General features: G+C 50.4%; 3 protein-coding genes across 6 annotated transcripts in view; 1 reads left to right on the forward strand and 2 right to left on the reverse strand.

Annotated features, from left to right (window-relative positions):
- Positions 1 to 49: 49 nt before the first annotated feature.
- NDUFA13 (NADH:ubiquinone oxidoreductase subunit A13) lies at positions 50 to 8863 on the reverse strand. Its single transcript, XM_047776436.1, has 5 exons — positions 8671 to 8863; positions 2541 to 2619; positions 901 to 972; positions 434 to 503; positions 50 to 216 (listed from the first exon to the last, which is right to left on the reverse strand). Exons 1-5 carry the CDS (start codon positions 8762 to 8764, stop codon positions 97 to 99), a joined length of 435 nt encoding a protein of 144 aa, XP_047632392.1. The 5' UTR covers positions 8765 to 8863; the 3' UTR covers positions 50 to 96.
- A 27-nt stretch (positions 8864 to 8890) lies between these two features.
- Positions 8891 to 11338, forward strand: TSSK6 (testis specific serine kinase 6). Its single transcript, XM_047776432.1, has one exon. It carries the CDS (start codon positions 9576 to 9578, stop codon positions 10395 to 10397), a length of 822 nt encoding a protein of 273 aa, XP_047632388.1. The 5' UTR covers positions 8891 to 9575; the 3' UTR covers positions 10398 to 11338.
- A 2851-nt stretch (positions 11339 to 14189) lies between these two features.
- The window catches only part of GATAD2A (GATA zinc finger domain containing 2A), a 102116-nt gene continuing 94444 nt past the window's right edge, over positions 14190 to 21861 (reverse strand). For 3 of the 4 annotated variants that reach the window (XM_047776437.1, XM_047776438.1, XM_047776439.1), the window contains exons 11-13: positions 21314 to 21388; positions 20812 to 21007; positions 14190 to 17674 (exon numbers count right to left, since the gene is read on the reverse strand). In XM_047776437.1, the coding sequence (XP_047632393.1) occupies positions 17544 to 17674; positions 20812 to 21007; positions 21314 to 21388 (402 nt within the window). In that variant the 3' untranslated portion in view covers positions 14190 to 17543. The remainder of the gene's footprint in view (positions 17675 to 20811; positions 21008 to 21313; positions 21389 to 21861) is intronic. The other variant, XM_047776440.1, reaches the window with a different exon arrangement.

Here is a 21861-nt window from a genome sequence, read left to right on the forward strand (position 1 = left end):
GGGACACCCCCTGCCGACGCCCACCACTCAGTCCCTGGGACACAAGCAGGCCAGTCTTCAGAGCGTTTATTCTCTCCGGTGGGGAGGGGGAGGTTCCTACGTGTACCATATGAAGCCATAGGTGGCGCTGAGAATCTCTTCATTGGTCCGCAGCCCATAGAGCTCACCCATCATTGGGGTGACCCAGCGTGTTGTGTGGAACACCGACTCGCCCACCTGTGGGAGAGTGAGCATGTGTGAGGGTGCAGTTCACCCCTTCAGCCCATGTAGCCTGCTGGGACCCCACCAGGCCTGTTAGCCACTATGCCCACCCCAAAAACTGCTGCCTTCCCCTTCTGGCACCTGACACCCACCACCCCTCTGCCCCAGGTTTTCTGTAGGAGGCTGTGTTTCTGCAACGGCCTAGACCCCTGCCCTCCTCCCAAGGACCCACCTTCCAGTCCGGCACGTCCTTCATGATGATTGCCTCCTCCTCCAAGTTCTCCCGAAGCATCTGGAGAACTCTGCAAGGACAGAGTGGGAGGTGGGGGACAGTCCTGTCCACCCCAAGGGGCCCCAGCCTAGAACCTGCCAGAATAGCCACCGCTCCACCTACCCATCACCTCCCACAGCTTTCAACCCCACACAGGCCACAAGCTGACCCCTTTGCTTTTCTTTCTTCTCCCTGGCAAACTCCGACTGTCCTCCTGCCCCAGTGCCCCCTCCTCCAGAAGCCTTTCCAGTCTCCCTCTTGGGTCTCTGCTGCAAGTCAAACTCAGGGCCCTCTCCAAGCATGACAGCAGCCCTTGGAGCCACATGCAAAGACATGGTTTTTGGTCCCCATGGGCATTCTGGCCTTGTCCGCGATGCAGGCTGGGCACTCAGACCTGTAACTGCCTGACCCTGGCCCCAGTGGCCCACCTCCGGTCCTTCTCTGCCTGAAACAGAGGCATCAGTGCAATTCGGGCCTCGAAGTCCTCGATCTGCAGGCGCCTGTGAAACCCCAAAAACAACACTCGGATCAGATCACTGTGGGATGGAGGGCAGATGATGCAGCTATTGGACTCGCATGACCCTGGAAAGGGGTTAGGGAGAGAGGCAAGCAAATGGGAAGGACTTGGGCAGTGGGCTCTGCCCACCAGGAGCCCAAGATGGTAGGGGAGGGCAACACAGAGCTGGCACAGGCTGCATCAGTCTACAAGACTGCTGGCTTCACACTTTCTTCTCAGTCAAAAAACTTTTTTTTAAATCCTAAAAATAGCCCAGGCTCGATGACTGCAGTGAGCCAAGGGGGAGGTTATTATCAGGCTCTGGACCTCACAAAACCTCATCCCTTTCATCTCAAAATAACCAAGGGGTGTGAGCATCCTAGGCAGTTCCTTTCTACTCCAATTTTTGGCATCTTCCAAATCATGAGCCCCACCTATGGGAGGTGGGGATGGGGGTTGGAAGAGGGGAGTAGAGAGAGCAGTGCCCAGTGATGTAGCCCAGGGAGTCTCTGGCCCTGTCCCCTCATCACCAGGAACCTCACAGCGACACAAGGACGGGTCGAGGTGAACTTCAGACCCCACCTCAACCCTTCCACCCCTCCCAACCCCAAGGATGCAGAGTGGTAGCCCCCCTCCAGGCTGCTACCCTTGCCACAGCTGCACACTTGTGGTCACTACTGTGTCCCCCGGGGAGACTGAGCCTGATCTTGCCCATCCAGTGTGAGGGCCCCTAGCATCTACAACCTACCAGGTGCTCCTGAGTTCACTCAACAATGCTGAGTGCTCTCCATGTGCTGAGCCTTCTCCAGCACTTCTCTCGTTGGGAATGAGCAAGTTCAAGGTGGCCGCTAAGGACACATGACACAGATGGTGGAGGAGTCCAGCTAGTTGGGAGCCAATGAGAAGGAGTCACCTAGCAGGGTGTTGAGAAGCTTGGAAGTGGTCAGTGTCCAAACCAGGCCACTGTCTTGCATGATCTGCTTGTTAAGCCCTTATATCGTCACTTCCTGACACCAGTGACAAAAAAACAGTGAGAGTGCATCCCGGGCCTGACTTTCACCTCTGCCAATGGGTAGTGCTAACCTGGACCTTTGGGGACCCAGTGGTGGACATTGAGGGCACCTAGTGAGCATGTGATGGAGAGCTCTTTGTTCACTAGTCACTTTTTTTTTTTTTTTGGTCTTTTGTCCTTTTAGGGCCGCACCCACGGCATATGGAGGTTCCCAGGCTAGCGGTCGAACTGGAGCTGTAGCCACTGGCCTATGCCATAGCCACAGCAACACCAGATCCGAGCCGCATCTGCAACCTACACCACGGCTCATGGCAACACCAGATCCTCAACCCACTAGCGAGGCCAAGGATCGAAACTTCAACCTTATGGTTCCTAGTCAGATTTGCTTCTGCTGCACCAAGATAGGAACTCCTCACTAGTCATTCTTTGAGAGTAAAGCCCAGAAATGGACTTGCTGGGTCAGGGCCAGCCCTCCCCGAGGCCTGAGGGGTTGACAAAGGGCCACAAGGTACACTAAGCCCACAGGGACATGTCCTCACCCTCACCAGGGCAGGGCCTACCTGCGCTCACGGTTCCACTTCATCATGCTCCAGTATCCAAAGAGCAAGGTCCCGATGCCCACAGCGAACATGCTGTAGCCTGTGGGGAGAAGGGCGCCAGCTCAGCACCTGCACGTGGGACGGGCCACCTTGTCCATTCTTCTAAAGCATAATCCACTCACCACACAAATACAGAAATCCAAATGAGGGGGAAGGTGAGAGCCCTCACCAATCCCCTCTCAGGGATGGCCAGTATTGTCTCTAGTGTGTATTTTTTGACTACCTTTTTTTAATCTCTGTGGCAAGTTCACTGGCCCCCTCCCTTGGACACTGCCCCCAACCGCTGTAGACCACCCTTTATCCCATTCACCCACCCTGCAAGGCAGCAGACACCAGGCTGTGAGGCTACTGTGGCTTCAACACCTATGCCCCCATGCCAGGATTCCCGGAAGGTACAAGCCAGGCCGGGACTGTGGGAGGGCCTAAATGTTTATGGTTGGGTGGCTCTGGACTTGCCATTTACTAGCAGGCCGTCTGGTTCCCCAACAGCCAGTCAGCCCCCATGTGTCCACAAGCTGGGTCCCAGCTCCATGGTGATCCTAGCTGCCTGGGCCACCTCCCTGGGTGCTGCCCACAGGGGGCTGGATGGGGCTGCTGGAGGCAAGCAGTGCCCTGCAGGGGCTGCCCAGCCACCCCCAGGGCTCCCAGGGTGCTGCTGCCTCCCAGCCCAGTGGGATTGAGACCCTTCCCGGGGCCCCAGGAGACAGAAGCTGAGATGAATATTTACTGAGCACCCAAGGGCACCTGCACTGGAATTCTGACTGACAGGCAGTGGGCCTGCTGGGGTCTTCAGGGAGGTCTGGATGCCTGGGGTCTGGCTAGGGCTGGTTCATCCTACATCCCCCTGTCTTTCCAGCCTTGGTCTCTTTTCTGGACAGGTTTCCTGGCTGGTGGGATGAATCAACAAGTTCAGCCAGGCCAAGCTCCAGTTAACACCCAGTAAAGGACCAGCAAATGGTAGATAAAGCCTCTCCATGGGCCTCATGGGGGAACAAAGTGAAGGTCCTTTCTTCTTCAGCTCGGCTCCTGCACAAGTTTCACCTGCTGGACCCAGAGATAAATGAGAAACTGGCTCAATTAGTTCAACCTGCTAAAAACATGAGCTCATGGAGTTCTCTCATGGCTCAATGACTTAAGGATCTAGTGTTGTCATTGCATCAGCTCGGGTCACTGCTGTGACATGAGTTCACTCCCAGGCCTGGGAACTTCTGCATGCCATGGGTGTAGCCAAAAAAGAAAAACAAAACAAAACAAAACAAAAAAACACGAGCTCAGGATAAGACATTTCCATGTTATGGGGGACAAGGTGGCGAGGGTACCCTAGTTTCTGTGCTTAGAGGCAGGACCTCTGAGAGGCCCAAACACCCAGGACCAGCTCCCAGTGCACCCTCAGCTCTTCACACTGGCTGCCCACCTGCATGGAGCACTTGATGCTCCCTCGATTGGGTGGGAACGTCTCTTTGCAATAGCAGTAGAGAGGGACCCAGGGGCTTCCTCTTCTGACCCAGCCCCAGGGAATAGACTGTCCTTGTGAGTATCCCTTGCCCCCAATACCAGGCACCCATCTTTATAAGTTCAAGACTAAGGTAAGGTGGCCTTTACAATGACGCAGCTCTAACTCATCTACCCCTTGCTGATAGTGGTGAGGCTGAGGCTCCAGGCCCTCAGGGTGTGTCTGTGCCTCCAAAGCTGCCAGTCTGGTGGGAGAGGCCAATGAAGGGCATGTCTGGAAGGAGATGCAAGCCGTTTGTAAAAAAGACCTAAATAAATAAAAACGCATCCTGTGGTCACGCATCAGAATCTAACACTGTCCAGGAGTTCCTGTCGTGGCACAGTGGAAACAAATCCAACTAGGAACTGTGGGTTCGATCCCTGGCCTCGCTCAGTGGGTTAAGAATCCAGCCTTGCCAGGAGTTGTGGTGTACGTCACAGACGAGGCTCAGATCTGGTGTTGCTGTGGCTCTGGCGTAGGCCAGTAGCTACAGTTCTGATTCAACCCCTGGCCTGGGACCCTCCATATGCTGTGGGTGCGGCCCTAAAAGGACAAAAGACAAAAAAAAAAAAAAAAGAACTTAACATTGTCCAGATGGCAGCACTCTCCAAACTGAGGCACAGATTCAACAGAGTCCCCAGCAGAATCCCAATCTTCCCCTCACAGTCCCAAAGAAAGTGACAAGCAGATAGTGAAATTCATATGGAAATACAAGGGACCAGAATAGCTGAGACAATTCTGAAAAAGAAGAACAAAGTTGGAGAACTCTTCAAACTATTACCTCGCAGCTGTGTGTACAAGACAGTGTGCACTGGCATAAGGACAGACTTGTACATCAATGGAACAGAGCTGAGAGTCCAGAAATAAACCCTCACATTTATGGTCAATTGATTTTGGACAAGGGTGCCAAGATAATTCAATGGAGAAAGAACAGTCTTTTCAGCAAATTGGACAACTGGATAGGCACATGCGAAAGAATCAAATGTGCTCCTTCCTCCCCTTATACACAAAAATTAACTCAAAATGGATCAAAGATCTCCATGCAAGAGCTAAAACTATAAAACTCTTAGGAAACAGAGATGTCAGTCTCTGTGACCTTGGATAAGGCCATGGTTTCTTAGATTTGACACTGGAAGCACAAGTGACAAAAGAAAAAAATAGATGAATTCGACTTTGTTGAAATTTAATTCTTTTGTGCTGCAAATGACACCATCAATGAGCTGAAAAGGCAACTCACAGAGTGGGAGAAAGTTTTGCAAATCATATATCTGATAAGAGAAAGATATTCAAAATATACTAAAAAACTCAGATACCACCTCACACCTACTAGGATGGCTAAAGTGAGTAACAGTGTTGTCCAGATGTGGAGAAACTGGAACTCCCATACACTGCTGGTGGAAATGTAAAATGGTATGATCAATTTAGAAAACAGTTTGGCAGTTTCTCAAAATGTTAAGTGGAGTTACCATATGACCCAGCAATCCCACTCCACCTAAGAGAAAGGAAACAAATGCTCACACAGAAACCTGTACAGGAATGTTCACGGCAGCACAGTTTTTAACAGCCAAAAGTTAGAAACAACTCAAATGACCATAAAGTGGTAAATGGATACATAAAATATGGTCCAGCCATACAAGAATATTATTCAGCCTGAAAAAAAGAATGAAGCACTGAAACATACAATATAAACATTAAAAACATGTTCAGTGAGAAAAGCCAGACAAAAAAATACACATAGTAAACAATTCCATTTATATGAAATGTCCAGAAGAAGTGAATCCATAGAGACAGAAAGCAAATCAGTGGTTGTCAGGGGCTGAGGGAAGAACGTAGTAATGGCTAATGGGTATGAGATTTCTTTTTGGGGTGATGAAAATGTTGTAAACATTTTCAAAGTTCTGAAGATTCATTAGGTGCCATCACTTAGTTGTGATGGTTGCACAACAATGAATAGACTAAAACTCAGTTATGTGTACATATGAAATGGGTGAACTGTATGGTATAGTTCAATAAAAATGTAAAAGACATAAGAAGAAAAGAAAGGGCCACTTGCTGGGTACAGGAGGGAGTGGAGAAAGGAGAGCTGGGCATGAGATAGGAGGGGAAAAGGTGGTAATAGTAGTTATATTGGGAGCAGTGGACTAAAGGTGGCCTGAGCCACACATTCTGGGATGCTGGCAGTAACTGGAGAGAAGGGGGAGAGCATGCCAAGTTTGCGGTCACAGTGCCTTGACAAGAGCACTTTTGAGGCAAGGCTAGAGGAGGGCCTGGAGGACAGATAATGAGGACAGGCACAGGACAGAGTAAAGGGCTTTTACTTTTTTTCTCTTTTTTGGGGGGGCCTTACCCACAATATATGGAGGTTCCCAGACTAGGGGTCTAATTGGAGCTGTACCTGCGGCCTATGCCACAGCCACAGCAATGCAGAATCCAATCCGTGTCTTCGAACCTACACCATGGCTTATGGCAATGCTGGATCCTTAACCCACTGAGCAAGGTCAGGGATCAAACCTGTATCCTCATGGATGCTAGTCAGGTTCGTTAACCGCTGAGCCATGACGGGAACTCCTAAAGGGCTTTTACATTTGCGGTTCCCTCTGCCTGGGAAACTCCTTCTCAGAGAGGTGATTCAGCCCACTCTGGCCAGGGACTCTGGCAGGCCTTTCCATTGGCCACAATGGGAAATTATGGAGTGATGTGTCTGTCTCCTCAGCTGGATCCTGAGCTCCTCAGGAAAGAACCCAGCACCATGGATGCACTCAATAATTACTGAATGTAGGTACATAAACAAAGACCACACTCCAGAAGGCAGTATCTTCCCTACAGCTCTGCAGCCAGGAAAGAATGGGGTGGGTCTGTATATGCTACAACAAAAGGAGGTGTAATGAGCTGAGATTAGGAGACCCAATCCCAGGCAGTGGTTTACTTAGGGCACATGGGAGGGAGGCACTTCTAGGTCATGAACTGGAAGAGCACCAGGATAAAGGCCACATTTGTGATTTAAAAATAAAAGAGAAGCTGACTGGAGTTCCCGTTGTGGCTCAGTGGATTAAGAATCCAACATAGTATCCATGAGGACATGGGTTCAATCCCTGGCTTTGTTCAGTGGGTTAAGGATCCAGCATTGCCGCAAGCTGTACTGGAGGTTGCAGATGCCAGCTGGGATCCAGCAATGCTGTGGCTGTGGTAGGCTGGCAGCTGCAAGCTCTGATTTGACCCCTAGGCGGGGAACTTTTATATGCCATGGGTGTGGTTCTGAAAAAAAAGAAAAAAAGGAAAAAAAAGAGAGAGAAGCTGACTGTGGAGATCCCAGGAAGACCCAAGGGCTGGGATCCCTACATAGCCTGGTCTGGATGCATGTCATAAAAGTATACATAGAGTTCCCGTCATGGCTCAGTGGTTAACGAATTCGACTAGGAACCATGAGGCTGCGGGTTCGATCCCTGCCCTTGCTCAGCGGGTTAAGGATCTGGCATTGCCATGAGCTGTGGTGAGGGTCGCAGACACGGCTTGGATCTCACATTGCTGTGGCTCTGGTGCAGGCCAGTGGCTACAGCTCTGATTAGACCCCTAGCCTGGGAATCTCCATATGCCACAGGTGTGGCCCTAAAAGACAAAAGACAAAAAAAAAAAAAGTATACATGTATAGACAAACCTCATGCCACACACTCAAGGGGTGCACTAGCTTGTTGAGTTCCCATGTGGTGCGAATTGAGTGCCCATGTGGTGCCAAACCTAGCCTGTAATCTGTTTTCCTATAGCCCTCTGGCTAGGAACACTTGGGTTTGTAAAGCTGTAAAGCAGTAGCAGCAAAGACCATCTGACCAGCAAAGCATGAAATATTTATCTGGCTCTTTACAGAAAAAGTTTGTCAACCTTGGTTCCGCATTACAAAAAAGCCAAGAAAGGGCAGAGAAGGACTTGAGTACATGAATTTTTCACTATCTGAATTAGAACTTTTTTTGCCTATGAATTTTTTTGCCTTTTATTTGAGGCAAAATGTGCACAGCACGCACTTTTAAATGTAAAGTTCAATGAGTTACAACAAAGCATTCTTAACTCTTTTTTACATTTTCTGTATTTCTCCGTTAATCCTGAGTGCAGAGTATGGGTGCCTTTTACTTTAACATTTTACCCAACAAAAAATTTTAAGGATGCATATTCCTGGGATATCCTGCAGGTGGGGCCCCCAGCGAGGAACCACCGCACAGAACATCTTTAAAATTCCCTCAGTATTCCGGGTTTCAGCCCCAGCTTTGCTCTGGGTGGCCCTGGTGGGAGGTCACATCCTCTCCCGGGTCTCAGTTTCCCCACCAGTGAACCGAGAGCGTGGCGGAAGGCTCTCCGCACGGGCTAAAAAATTAATCCGTTTAATTATGAAGTGGGAATAATTAACAGGACTGGCCTCCTTGTTAACGAGAAAGATGCAAAGGGCTTGGTAAACGCTCGAACAAACTGCAGCAGTTGTTCTTAATGTCACTAGTGAAGGTATCTGGGATCCCGGGGAAAAAGCAGGCGCGCTAGACTCCCCGCGTCCCAACCCCGCCGCGGCGCCCAGAGGGCCTAGACCCTGACACCCCGGCACAGGACGACACTGACCCGACAGTCCTCGACGTGGGAGGTTCCGCTTGTAGTCGATAGGGCCATAGCCCCCTGGTGGGGGCATGTCCTGCTTCACCTTCGATGCCGCCATACTTGCAGTACCTTGCACTTCCGGTCGGGAAAGGAAGTTACACAACGTATGCCTCCACCATAAGGAGCATGGCGGAAGCTGCCGCGCAGGTCAAGGACCTAGCCGGGAAACCTGGCGCTCTGCTGCACCTACCCCAGCGCGTGGTAAAGCTCCGGCAGCTGGGCGGGACAACGACTGCGCCACCTAGCTGCAGCCAAAGAGTATCTTCTCCCAAATGGGGCGTGGCTCAATCAATGTCAACGCCCTCAACAGGCTAGGGCGCCAGGGTCTTTGCACCAAAGCACTTCCCATTCACCTTCCCTATGAGACGACGTGCAGACCAGACAATCCCCAAGCGCCGGACGGAGCCAGGTCTCTTTCCCATTTTCTCCCCTTGGGGGGCCTCCTCAGGGTCTGGGCTGGGCACATGAAGTTGGGGGTCGGCTGCTCCTTAGCTTCGGACGCCATGAGCTGCCCCAATCCTGGGCACGGATTCCACTTCTGGTGGTAGGGACCCCTTGATAGTGTCCTCTCATCAGGAACTGAACCATTCGGAGCGATTATGAGTCACAAAGCCCTATGGTCTTAGGGAGCACCACAGGGCAGGGTCTGGGGGCCCCCACCCCGAGGCGGGGTGACGCCCGCAGTCACTTCACAAGGCAGAAATTGTTACCTGGGCAATAAAAGGCACCGCGGCGGCGGGGGCCCGGGAGTGGGCACATGGGGGTGCGGGTGTGCAGGTGCCAAGCGCCATGGGTTAGGCCCGAGATCGGAGTCCGGCCGCCCCCCGACAGCAGCCGTCTCCTGCTCCCCACGCGCCCCAGGCGCCACCATGTCGGGCGACAAACTTCTGAGCGAACTCGGCTATAAGCTGGGCCGCACAATAGGCGAGGGCAGTTATTCCAAGGTAAAGGTGGCTACGTCCAAGAAGTACAAGGGCACAGTGGCCATCAAGGTGGTGGACCGGCGGCGCGCGCCGCCCGACTTCGTCAACAAGTTCCTGCCACGCGAGCTGTCCATCCTTCGGGGCGTGCGGCACCCGCACATCGTGCACGTCTTCGAGTTCATCGAGGTGTGCAACGGGAAGCTGTACATCGTGATGGAGGCGGCCGCCACCGACCTACTGCAGGCCGTGCAGCGCAACGGGCGCATCCCAGGGGGGCAGGCCCGCGACCTCTTCACGCAGATCGCCGGTGCTGTGCGCTACCTGCACGACCACCACCTGGTGCACCGCGACCTCAAGTGCGAAAACGTGCTGCTGAGCCCTGATGAGCGCCGCGTCAAGCTTACCGACTTCGGCTTCGGCCGACAGGCGCACGGCTACCCGGATCTAAGCACCACATATTGCGGCTCAGCCGCCTACGCATCGCCCGAGGTACTCCTGGGCATCCCCTATGACCCCAAGAAGTACGACGTGTGGAGCCTGGGCGTCGTGCTCTACGTCATGGTCACCGGGTGTATGCCCTTTGACGACTCCGATATCGCTGGCCTGCCCAGGCGCCAGAAGCGCGGCGTTCTCTACCCTGACGGCCTCGAGCTGTCTGAACGCTGCAAGGCCCTGATCGCCGAGTTGCTGCAGTTCAGCCCCTCGGCTAGGCCCTCCGCCGGCCAAGTAGCGCGCAACGGATGGCTGCGTGCTGGGGACTCCGGTTAGAAGCCGGGGTTCCCACTATTCCCGCCGCCCCGAGCACTGCGCAAGCGCAGCGTACGCGCAAGAAGCGCACTTCCGGAGTTCTGCGAAGCCGCCGCGCACCGCTGCGCACGCGCCCTTCCCCTCATCCCAATTCTTTCGACGTCGGGGGCCTCGGTGGCCCTTGTTCGGAATCTAGCTCCTCCTCCACAATCCCAAGAGCGGGAGGGCTCATGCCCTTCCTCTATACCCCAAGAGAAGGCCCAGAGAGGGACCCGGACGAGAGGAGAGAGAAATTTTGCGCCATGCGGAATGAGCGACGGCTACGCGGGGGACGGTGCCTGCTTAGAGCAACTGCTGGCGAGCGGTCGTCCGCGGAGAGCCTCGGTCCCCAGCCAAACGCGCATGCCAGTGAGGGAGGGCGCGCTGCAGGTGCTGCCTCCCTTGGAATTTGCAATAAACTCGCTCTTTCTAGCACCTGGCTCTAGCAATGGCCCGCTTTTATGGAGCATAGCGGGAGGGGATCCCTCCCTGGGGACAGGCTTTCTATTTTAGGAAAAGGCTTGTGGAGGTTCTTGCTCTAAGAAAAAAGGAGTTGGGAGGATTTGAACCCCTGCCTTTTGGGCTTCCCACCTTAGGCAGACTTGAAGGGGCTTTGGAATCATCTCCAGTGTGACGATGGTCCTGGGAATGGAGATGATGAACTGGGAAGCAAAAGGACCCCAGCACCCTTTTGGTGTTTAAGGGTGGACCGGCGAGGGGTAGGGGCCGCCTGTCTCTACAGAAACTGAGCATTTCCAAAAGAGGAAATTGAGGCCCAGACAGGTATCACTTGCCCAAGAACAACTGAGATTTGCACCTGGATGTGTAAGAAGTGTGGCAGGGAGGTGGAGGAAGCTCTCCTTAGTGAGGGCCCCTTGTTTGGTGAGGGTAGGAGTCTGTTTGTTTGTTTGTTTGTTTGTTTTGCTAGGGCTGCAGCTGCAATATGTGGAGGTTCCTAGGCAGGGGTCTAGTCAGAGCTACAGCTGCCAGCCTACGCCACAGCAACACCAGATCCAAGCCGCATCTGCCGCCTATGCCCACAGCTCAGGGCAACTCTGGATCCTTAACCCACTGAGTGAGGCCAGGGATCGAACCCACAACCTCACAGTTTCATTTCCACTGCGCCATGATGGGAACTCCAAGGGTAGAAGTCTGGGTGGAGAGTCAAGGGTGAAGTCCTGCTGGCTTCATTCTGTACTCTCTTCATTCATGCATTTATAGAGTGCCTGCTGTGTGCCAGATCCTGGGACTCAGCCAAGTGGTTTGGATCCATCCCTGCTCTCAGCGATGGAGCAAGTAAAATAAAAGAATGTCGTTAAAATAAGATAATCGTAAGTTGTGCTAAATGCCACATTGGGGGTGAGCAAGGAGGGACTGAAGTAAGGACTTTTGAGCTGAGCTGAGAAGGAATCAAAGGCTGAAAACAGCAGAAGGAAAGTGTTCCATGTGTTCCTAAGACAGGGTGGAGCTGATGTGTTGAATAATGCCAGGGAGCTCCTGTGGCTGGAATGGAGAGGGAAAGGAGGTGGAGAGGTAAAGATGTGTGTCTGGTGTCTGGAGAGGGACCCCACAGGGCCTGAGGAAGATCAGGGGGGTTAATTTGCCCATGATGAGGTCACTGGCTTTGGTGACAGTGGCTACTGTCATTTGGGGTGTGTTGGAAACACCTCCCTAAGCCTTTATCCTACCTGCCTCCACCTGAGCCCCACACCCCTGAGGAGGGTTGTCAACTTGTGGGTCTGACCATCCCCCATCCCTGCTCATTCACCCTCCATGGCTCTCGGGTACACTGGTGATTATGTGGCAGATCTCCTCTCACTGCCTTCAATAGACTGTGGTGTGGGTGGGAGGGATGGACTGGGGATTTGGGATTGGCATATGCACACTGAGGTATATGATATGATGATTAGCCAACGGGGACCATACTGTATAGCACAGAGAACTCTACCCAGTATTCTGTGATAATCTATGTGGGAAAAGAATCTGAAAGAATGGATATATGTTTATGGTATGACTGGGTCACTTTGTTGTATGGCAGAAATTATCACAACCTTGTAAATTAACTATACTTCAGTAAAACAAAAAAACAAAACAAAACAAAAAAAAGACTGTGATCCCATCCCCTTCATTTGCAGAGAAAGAAACTTGAGGCTAAGTGATGGCAAATGCCTTGTTCTGATCCTGGCTGGGACAAGATGTGATAGAGCTGAGATAGAGAACCTAATCTTGGTTTATGCTAGAAGAGCACCATTTCTCACACAGGTCATGCCTCAGGCTCCCTACCTGGAAAATGAAGATGGGAATCCACCCTCAGTATTGCTGGAAGGGCCGTGGCTTACTGGAAGAATGTGCCCAGGGCTCCCATCACACTCAGAATAAAACCCATATTCTTTTGCTTTGCCCCCAAGGTCTAGCCACACTATTCTCCTTTGCCCTTGGCCTGCTTTTCTTGGTCTCACCTCCAGCCTGCTTCCATTCCCTGTACCACTTTACCCCCTTTATTCAAGATTTGGCCAAAAAGTTCACCTCCCCCGACACCCTCATTCTTTCCCTCCTTGCCCTTGTCACTAGGTGTGATCCCAACGCCTGGGGCATCGCATATGCCTTCTTCTACCCATTGATTAATCTATTTAAGCAGTGGATCCTTCTGCTTCATGGCCACAGACCCATGACTCAGTTCAGAGGGAACAAGGTATCAGGGACAAGGGCCAGTGCCCCCACCTGTTAGCTGGAGAAGATGGTTGAGGCTTATCCCTTGTCCACTGAAGAACTTGTGCCTGACCCAGCAAAGACTCACTTGAAGACTGACTATGGAACCCCAAAAGTGGGCTTCTCTCAGCCAGTGTTGGGGCATGGGATACAAGTGGAGTAGGACAGGCTTGAGTTTGATTTCAGTCATGTTCTCTACCAGTTCTGCGCCTTGCCCAGGTGAGACTAAGCTGGCCATGGCCACTGGGGAGAGCCATCAGCCCCCAGTCCAGAGGATTCTCCAATAACAAATGGCAAAAGTAGTAGCAGTTCCTATTGTGGCTCGGTGGGTTAAGAATCCAAGTATCCATGAGGATGCAGGTCTGATCCCTGGCCTTGCTCAGTGGGTGGGTTAAGGATCCAGCATTGCTGTGAGCTGTGGCTGTGGTGTAGGCCAGAGGCTGCAACTCCAATTCAACCCCTAGCTGCCGGTACAGCAGCCCTAAAAAAAAAAAAAAAAAAAAAAAAGCAAAAGCAAAAAGCACCAAGGAGAAAGAACAGGGTGACATTATTTTATGCACATTGGAATTCAAACTGCTCATAGATCTCATTTTGTGGATAAAATTTTGAAATAGTGTGTCAATCTCTAAAGACTCATTTTAACCATAATTGTTCATTTTGGGACTGCTTAGAATCTACCTCTGCAACATCATCCTACAGCAGATACCCAATGCCCTGCCTAGTCTAAAAAGCACACCACTCTGGGATGGAGGCTGGTGATGGCTAAAAGTCAGCCTGACAGGCAAAACCAGCACTCCCCCAGCACTGCGGGTAAAAAGGCCACAAAACTCCTGGCAGAGATGGAGGCTCCAAAGCCAGGCTACCACACCCAGTTGGGAGGTGAGATTACCATGGGAAGTGAGATCTGAAAGCAGCCCAAGAAGCAGGTGACCTATCCTTTTGCTTGCCAGTTAACAAAAGGTCACCCTGCTGTACCTTTCCTAGTCTACAAGCTGCCCCTAAGGTGGGATGAAAAGAATGCAGGGAAACCAGAGCCGAGGGGATGAAAGAAAAATACAGCCAACACATCATCCATTTCTTTATTGTCCTTCAGATTCTAAAATTTCTTCATGACACAATGTATAGCCATTGATTCCAGCCTCTTTGTTTATTGGAACTTCTATTCCGGTTTGGTGGCCACCTTTTTTTTTTTTTTTTCAAACATTTATTATCAAAGACTTAGAGTCACAATAAATACAAGTGACAACCTCCTCCCCCCACCAAAACAAACCATCTCCCAAATACCCTACACTAGTGTAACTGTCTATTACACTTTCTTTGTTAAAGATTATAAAACTTCAGCTGTCCTTTTTTAAAAAGCTCAGTCCAAGTTCTTTAGGCAAATGCCATGTGCAGCATAACTAGGCATCAAAGAAAAACCCTATGGTAGAGCAGCAAGGACTGTCTTTCTCATTATTTACACCCGTGATGAGAATTATTTATACAGAAACTCCTTCTTGTGTCTCTCTGTCCACAGGAGAGTGACATGTAGGACACAGCATGGGTATACTGTCACCTTTCATTCCCTCTGCACTGGAGTGAGCTTTTGCTTCATGAAGGCCTCAGAGTACAGACAGCACCAGAGTCGCACCCCCCACCCCCTGCCTCCTGGAGAAAAGCCACTCTTGACCTTGTCAAAGGTGTGGGTCCCCACAGTACATGTGGGACACTGAGGACTGGAATCCTCATGACATGGTCAGGATGGCCAGAGCCACAGGCAGCTCCAAGTGGACACAAGTTTATCTGTGAGCATCCATGTGTACAAGTGGTTCCACACATATGCAGCCACTTCCAAAGGGGAAGAAGTGAACTCGATGAACCCCACACCCCAGTCCACATAACAGCTGATGTTTTGACTATTTTCCAGTTGGTGTCAGGGGTTCCTGTCACAGATGGGGCAATTAATCATCATTTGAGACTGGGGGCTCCCATAATCTCTGGTTCTCCTCCTCTCAGCCTACACTCCCAGTTCTGAGGGCTTGGCTTTTGGGCTGGGAGAATACCTTTAACATTGATATCCTCCCCAAACTCAGAGAGGTATTTAATGCCTTTTCTTCATAAGTTTCATCACAAACCACTCACTTGAGGCTTATCATAGAAGTTACACTGAAAGGGGAAACTAAAGGAGAAAAAGAAAGAGGAGGAGATAGAAGTTTTGAGACAATAGAAATGAACTAGTAAAGATTAAGGCATCTCATCTTCTTGACCCCATTTAAAAAAGTTACATTTACATCACATAAGTCCTTCCTATGGGAATGTCCCCACAAATTGTAAATGCTTGGCTAGAGGCAGAGACAGGGTCAGGCCCAGCCATCCCGTCCTCTGCTTGCGGTGATCAGTTTGTACTGAACTCACAAGGCCCATTCAACAGCCCAAAGAGAGAAGTCTGGCCAGGTGAGGTGAGAAGATGGTTCCTGAGCATGGTGGAGGCTGAGGTTCTGATGAGGACAGGGGTGGGGGCCAACATGAGTGGCTTCGATCAGGGCCCTGGAGTCATGGACCTAGTCAGCCCCTGAAGGGATGCAACAACCATGGTGTACCCCCTAGTGCAGCGGTGACCTTGACCCAGACACCTGATCCAGAGTTACTGCATAGAACTGAGGTCAGTTTGCCAGGGGAGACCAGCCAGGCACTCCTTCTTGGAGGATTTGGAAAATTTGGCCCATGTCATTAAACAGAGAGCGCTAACAGCTCAGTGTAGTATAAGACAGGTATTTATTTGCCAGGCACACAGAAAAACTTGAGGAATAGAAATGCTTGCATACTCTTGATTTTTGGTGTAAAAACACACCCTTCTCCCCCCTCCCCCAAAGGTCAATTTTTCCTTTTCCCCCAAATCCCTGGATCTTGGAATGAAAGCCACCCTTCTCCTGCCCTCCCCTCCTTCAGCCCACCTACATTATGCACTCAAAACAAAAATCAATGAGAAATTTAGGGTTTTACACAACAAAAAATTAGAACACTTTGCAAAATCAGGTCTTCTACTGTATGTCAAAAATGTCTTCTAAACACTGATATTCACACAACATGAGAGGGGGGGTTAAATGAGCCTTTATTAGAATGTTGCAGCAGTGTATTCAAAGGTGGCCCTACAAAATAAGGATTTTAAATTAAGTTCCTAACTGCACAGACAGGAAAACCAGGGCTGGGGCTGAAGTGGGGAGCAGTATACCCCATCTCCACAACCGTGTGTGCATACACGTGACACCCTCACATTTGCACAGAATGGGCTCAAGTGCAGCACACACACAACAGCTTCTGCCTTTCCTCATGGACAAATTTTTAAAGATGGGAGAAACCAAAACACAAAACAACTAAGAGCAGACCTGATCCTTTGTAATAAGACTGCAGACTCTAGAGAATATTCTTTTTAAAAAGGCAAACCCCTGGCAGCGTAGCCCTGCTTTAAGGGAAGGTTCTAAGCTAGACCCAAACATAAACCCTGTAGTCTGGGGGGGTGCAGGGGTGCCTCCCTACCCTGACACACCTGATGAGCACAGGCCAGGGCTTAATATGTTGTCCATCAACATAAGTAGGAAAAGAAAAGGAAAAAATTTAATAAAATACACCACCACAACAACAAAAAAACACAACAGCCAGCCCTTCCAACTTCCCGCTCAGGCTCTGGATGTCGCTGCTGATTCTCTCCTCCCTTCTCCAATGGTGATGCTCGGCTTTTCGGGATCCTGGGCTCTCTGGCTGGGTCTAGGTTGTAGTTTGTTCTTCTGCTAACTGTGGAAGGTTGGGGGTCTCCGGGATAAGCAGCAGCAGAGGCCTTCTGCTTGAGCAAGGGCTGGGTGGTCAGCAGCCCACTCTTCTGGGCATTGGGGCCGTGCTTGGCAGGCAACCCTGGGTCTGCACGGTTTACATTAAACTCCATCATCGTGAGGTGATTAAAAAAAAAATTGTCAACCTAGAGAGTGCCATGAAGGAAGGCAGTCAAAGATCAGGAGACTAAGACGGGGAAAAGCAAAAACAAAACAGAATGCTCCACTCAACTTCAGAAGCCCCGGGCGCCATTGCCCGAGCATGTCACAGTGTCTAGGGTGAGCCGTCCGTGTATCCTGAAGGGGGCCGAAGGGGAGGGCCGGGAGCAGAACCAGCCCCTGAGGTCCACTTTTCTGCTGGTGTTGGGCAAACTAAAGGCAAAGAAAGGAAGAAAGCCCATGGGAAAGGTCCCCCAGTAATAATCCTGGTCCACCTATGAAGTGGCCCTCCAGCCACGAGAAGACTTTGCAGCCAAGATCGGAGCTCTCACTTCCGAAGCACGGCCTGCGCTTGCTGGCCCTCTCGGGGAGCAGGGTGTCTTCCCAAGTGGAGGGTGGGTGGGGCCAGGTGGGAGGGAGGAGGGAGCCTGTTCTCCACTGGGCCTGGCTCGCACTATTTCCATGTGGCCGACTGGGGGATGGAGCGTGGCGGGATCATGTCCAGGAGGTACTCCCGCTGGCGGTCCACAGCTGAGGAGGTCTTGTGCACTGCCAAGCTCGGGCTGACAAATGCAAGGGCCCCACCTGTAACAGAACAGAGCAATGGGCCAGGACAGCCCCAATCAGGGGAAGGCTCCTGGGAGGACCCCAGCCTCAGCTGGGCCCACTGAGCACAGCTGGTACAAATCCCAGCCTTGAGGCTGAAGAGAATAGGTCAGGAAGGATAAATTAGGAGGGTATGACTAACATATATACACTACCATACATAATATAGATAAGCAACAAGATCCTACTGTCTTGCACAGGGACTCAATACTCTGTAATAACCTATATAGGAAAAAAATCTGAAAAAGAATGGATATATGTATATCTGACTCATTTTGCTGTACACCTGAAACTAACACAGTATTATAAGCCAACTATACTCCAGTAAAATTTTTTATTTATTTATTTTTGTCTTTTTGCCTTTTCTAGGGCCGCTCCTGTGGCATATGGAGGTTCCCAGGCTAGGGGTCTAAACGGAGCTGTAGCCACCAGCCTACGCCAGAGCCACAGCAATGAAGGATCCGAGCCGCATCTGCCACCTACACCACAGCTCATGGCAATGCCGGATCGTTAACCCACTGAGCAAGGCCAGGGATCAAACCCGCAACCTCATGGTTCTTAGTCGGATTCGTTAACCACTGAGCCACAATGGGAACTCCAAAATTTTTTATTTTTGAATAACTCAATTGCCTTTACAACATTTCCAGCCTCTAGCATGGTAACCCTACACAGAGGGCAATAATCAGAGATTCCATCACCTACCAGAAAACTGAAGTGTTTACTGCAGTGCTATTTACTTATGCATTAATTAATTATTATTATTATTTTGGTCTTTTGTCTTTTTAGGCCCGCACCCACGGCATATGAGGTTCCCAGGCTAGGGGTCGAATCTGAGCTGTTGTTGCCGGCCTAATGCCACAGCCATAGCAACACACCAGATCCAAGCCATGTCTGCGACCTACACCACAGCCCCCAGCAATGCTGGATCCTTAACCCACTGAGCAAAGGCCAGGGATCGAACCTGCATCCTCATGGATCCTAGTCAGGTTTGTTAACCACTGAGCCATGACGGGAACTCCCACAGTGCTATTTAGAACAGTGAAAAATTTTAACTGAATTGTGCAACTGGACAATTTGGTATGACAGAATACTATGTGGCCATTACAACTCATTCTGTCCTCAAAGAGTTTTTAATGATATGGTAACATTCTCTTACTAAAACATTAAGAGGGATACAGAATGGTAAATACAGCATGATCTCTCTGTAGGATACTTCTTGTTTATAATAATTTTGTGCTGGCCTTTATACACACGACAAATAAGTGAAGAGGCAGACTGAGGGAAAGTATCTTAGTTCTCCTGGGGTAGACAATGGCCATTGCCATTATCTTTTTTTGTATTCTCCAAATTTCCTCAATGAACAAGTATCACTTGTACATTTGGAAATGAAGAAATGAACTCTCATCCTCCAAACAGCATGCTTAGGTTTTGGGCTGGCCTGTGGGTAAGGACTGCCCTGGAGTCCCAGATGCAGTAAGGACTAGAGTCACTGTGTTACCCAAAATTATTTTTGGTGGGTTAATGTATTTTGTGAACAAGCATCCCATCAAACACACCACAGATCCCTCCCAGAGCATTCAAGGTCAGCACTCCAGAGACCTGCTGCCAGGTCCTGCCCAGTCTCCCTCAAACCACCATCATGAAACCCAGGATAAGCAGGAACTCTAGCAGAGCCATTGTGCGAAATTCTGCTCTTAAGCCATATACCTAAGCTTGTATTTGACATTTCCCACTTATTTCACATACTTCCAAATTTTCCACAAAAGGAATTTCTGACCAGACTCTGAGGTCTTAGCTGTAATCTCAAATAGGCTGAGCCAAAGTATATCTGGTTTGTTTACAAATTCTCTCCGCTCTCTAGGTAGCTGGGGATTCTTCTGCAGTTGGATAAATTTCTCTGGGCTCACTCTCTTCTGGAAGGCTCTGATACTTAGGCATGTTTTTAACTTGTGATCAGCTGCACATACAACCAGTTTCTGTGTTTTGTTTCCACCAAAAACCCAGCTTTCCCACTAGTGAGATGGACCTCATGAGGGACACAGAGGCCAGGGGCAGGCCCAGAACACTCACTCCAGTGAGAGCTCTCACCGGTCTCCTCCTCTCAGCCCTTTGTGCCTATGTTTCACTTTCCCTTACTGATGGACACAAGAAATATTTAATATTCGGAGTTCCCATTGTAGTGCAGCGAAAATGAATCCGACTGGTATCTGTTACGATGAAGGTTCAATCCCTGGCCTCACTCAGTGTGTCGGGGATCTGATTTTGCCGTGAGCTGTGGTTTAGGTCACAGACGTGGCTCGGATCCCACGTTGTTGCAGGTGTGGCGTAGGCTAGCAGCTGTATTGACACCTAGCCTGGGAACTTTACGTGCTATGGGAGCAAAAAAAAAAAAAAAAAAAGGGAAGGAAGGAAGAAATATTTAACTTTCATCTTAAGGTCAGTACATAAATAATAAAAAGTAGGGAAAGTAGTGTGGGGTATGACTGAGGAGTGATCACTTGAGGGTCACCATCTCCCCTGGGTTGTTCCTCAAATGCCATCTCCTCAGAGGCTTCTGCTGCCCACCTCAGTTGAGGTCCCAGCCCCTGTCCCACCCTACCACCACTTGCATCTCATTCTATTTTGCGCTTTGGGTCACATGACTTGTCCAAGCCACAGGGTAGAAAGAGGGTTCCCACAGAGCAGGAAATGAAGGACACTGGGTGAGCAAGAAATGAAGTTAGTGCACCGTGAAAGGTACACTGTAACAACAAAAGCAGACATTCTCTAAGGCAGGAAGAGGGAGGAAGTGAGTTTGCAAAATGACCATCTATGTTTACAGGAGTCCACTGCCTCAACTGGTTCTGTCCTACATTTTGGGTCAGAAGCTGAGAGTATTGAGAGTGGAGATATTGAGAGTGATTAGTATTTTCTAGCACTCCCACTTGTTCAGGGTGTCTTATTTAGTGAACAGAAGAGATAAAGAGAGTCAAGAGGCAGCGCTCTCAGGAAGCAGGTCTGTGGGTTCAGAACCATTTCTGTTCACCTGTGCATGTGCACGTCTTTGTTATAAATAGAGAACAGATAGACCCAACCCCAGCAAGATTCCCACTGTGAGCCCCACAGGGGCTGCCCACCTGTACTCAGGGGTGCCTTCTTCCAGTTGGAGGTGGCACTGCCCTTGCCGGTGCTCACAGCTCTCTCGGAATGTCTGCCGGTCCTGCTGACAAGGGCTGTGGCCGAGGCTGCATTCTGCAGTTTGGGTGACTGGCTGAATGTGTGCAGGATGCCTCGGGGTGTCGTGGCGGAGCCCCGGGACAGCTGGCTGGAGGCCTACAGTGGAAAGAGGGGGCAACAGCTCATGTGGGGAAGGGGGCAACAGAAGTCAAGATGCTCACCGCAGCCTCTCCTTGATCTGGCTCACCTCTTCCCACCCACACGGGATCCCTAAAGTCCAAAATCAGGAGACTGGGTAAATTACACTGAGGTGGGAGGGGAAGGAGGAAGGGAAAGAGAGAGAGACAGACACACAGACAGACGCAGGCAGCGTGACAGTCGGCGACTGACGTGGTCACGGTCTGGGGCGTGAGGGCTGGTTGGTGGTGCGGTGCAGGGAGCTCCCAGCACCGCAGTTCTGACCTGTAGCACAGCCCCGTTACTCCAGTCGCGGGCCTCTCCTGAGCGGAACGCCAACTTACGCCGGGGTTTTATGACCTACACAAATGGGGGTTGAAATCGAGGTCAGAACTGTCCAGAGGCTGGCCTAGGGTGACCTAGAATGACCAAAGGGCAGCAGCTATGGCCGCGCGAGGCCCAGTCCCCACGGGATAATTTCCTTAGGGCAGTGCAGCCACCCACTATGTAGGGATCTTGAGAAGATGTGTTTATTAGTGAATTACAAATGACTTCCAAGGACACACACAAAAAAATTGCCAACAAGGAGCTTTGGGTCTATAGGGGATGGGAAAGCAAAGCATTGGAAAAAAAAAAAAAAAGCCAAAAAAACTTGATTTCAAACTTGCTTCTCTCAATTTAGCTAGAACATTTCTTCCAAACGCCCCTTTTGTTTCTCAGTGTGGCTTTCAGAAAAGTCCTTTTAGACAAGAAGTTCTTGTCAGCCGGCACACTGCAAGTGAAAGCGATAAAAATCTAAAGAAACTGCAAATTAGTATTTTCACCACCAAACA

This window comes from Phacochoerus africanus, chromosome 4 (assembly GCF_016906955.1).
Source record: "Phacochoerus africanus isolate WHEZ1 chromosome 4, ROS_Pafr_v1, whole genome shotgun sequence".
Taxonomy (NCBI): Eukaryota; Metazoa; Chordata; class Mammalia; order Artiodactyla; family Suidae; genus Phacochoerus; species Phacochoerus africanus.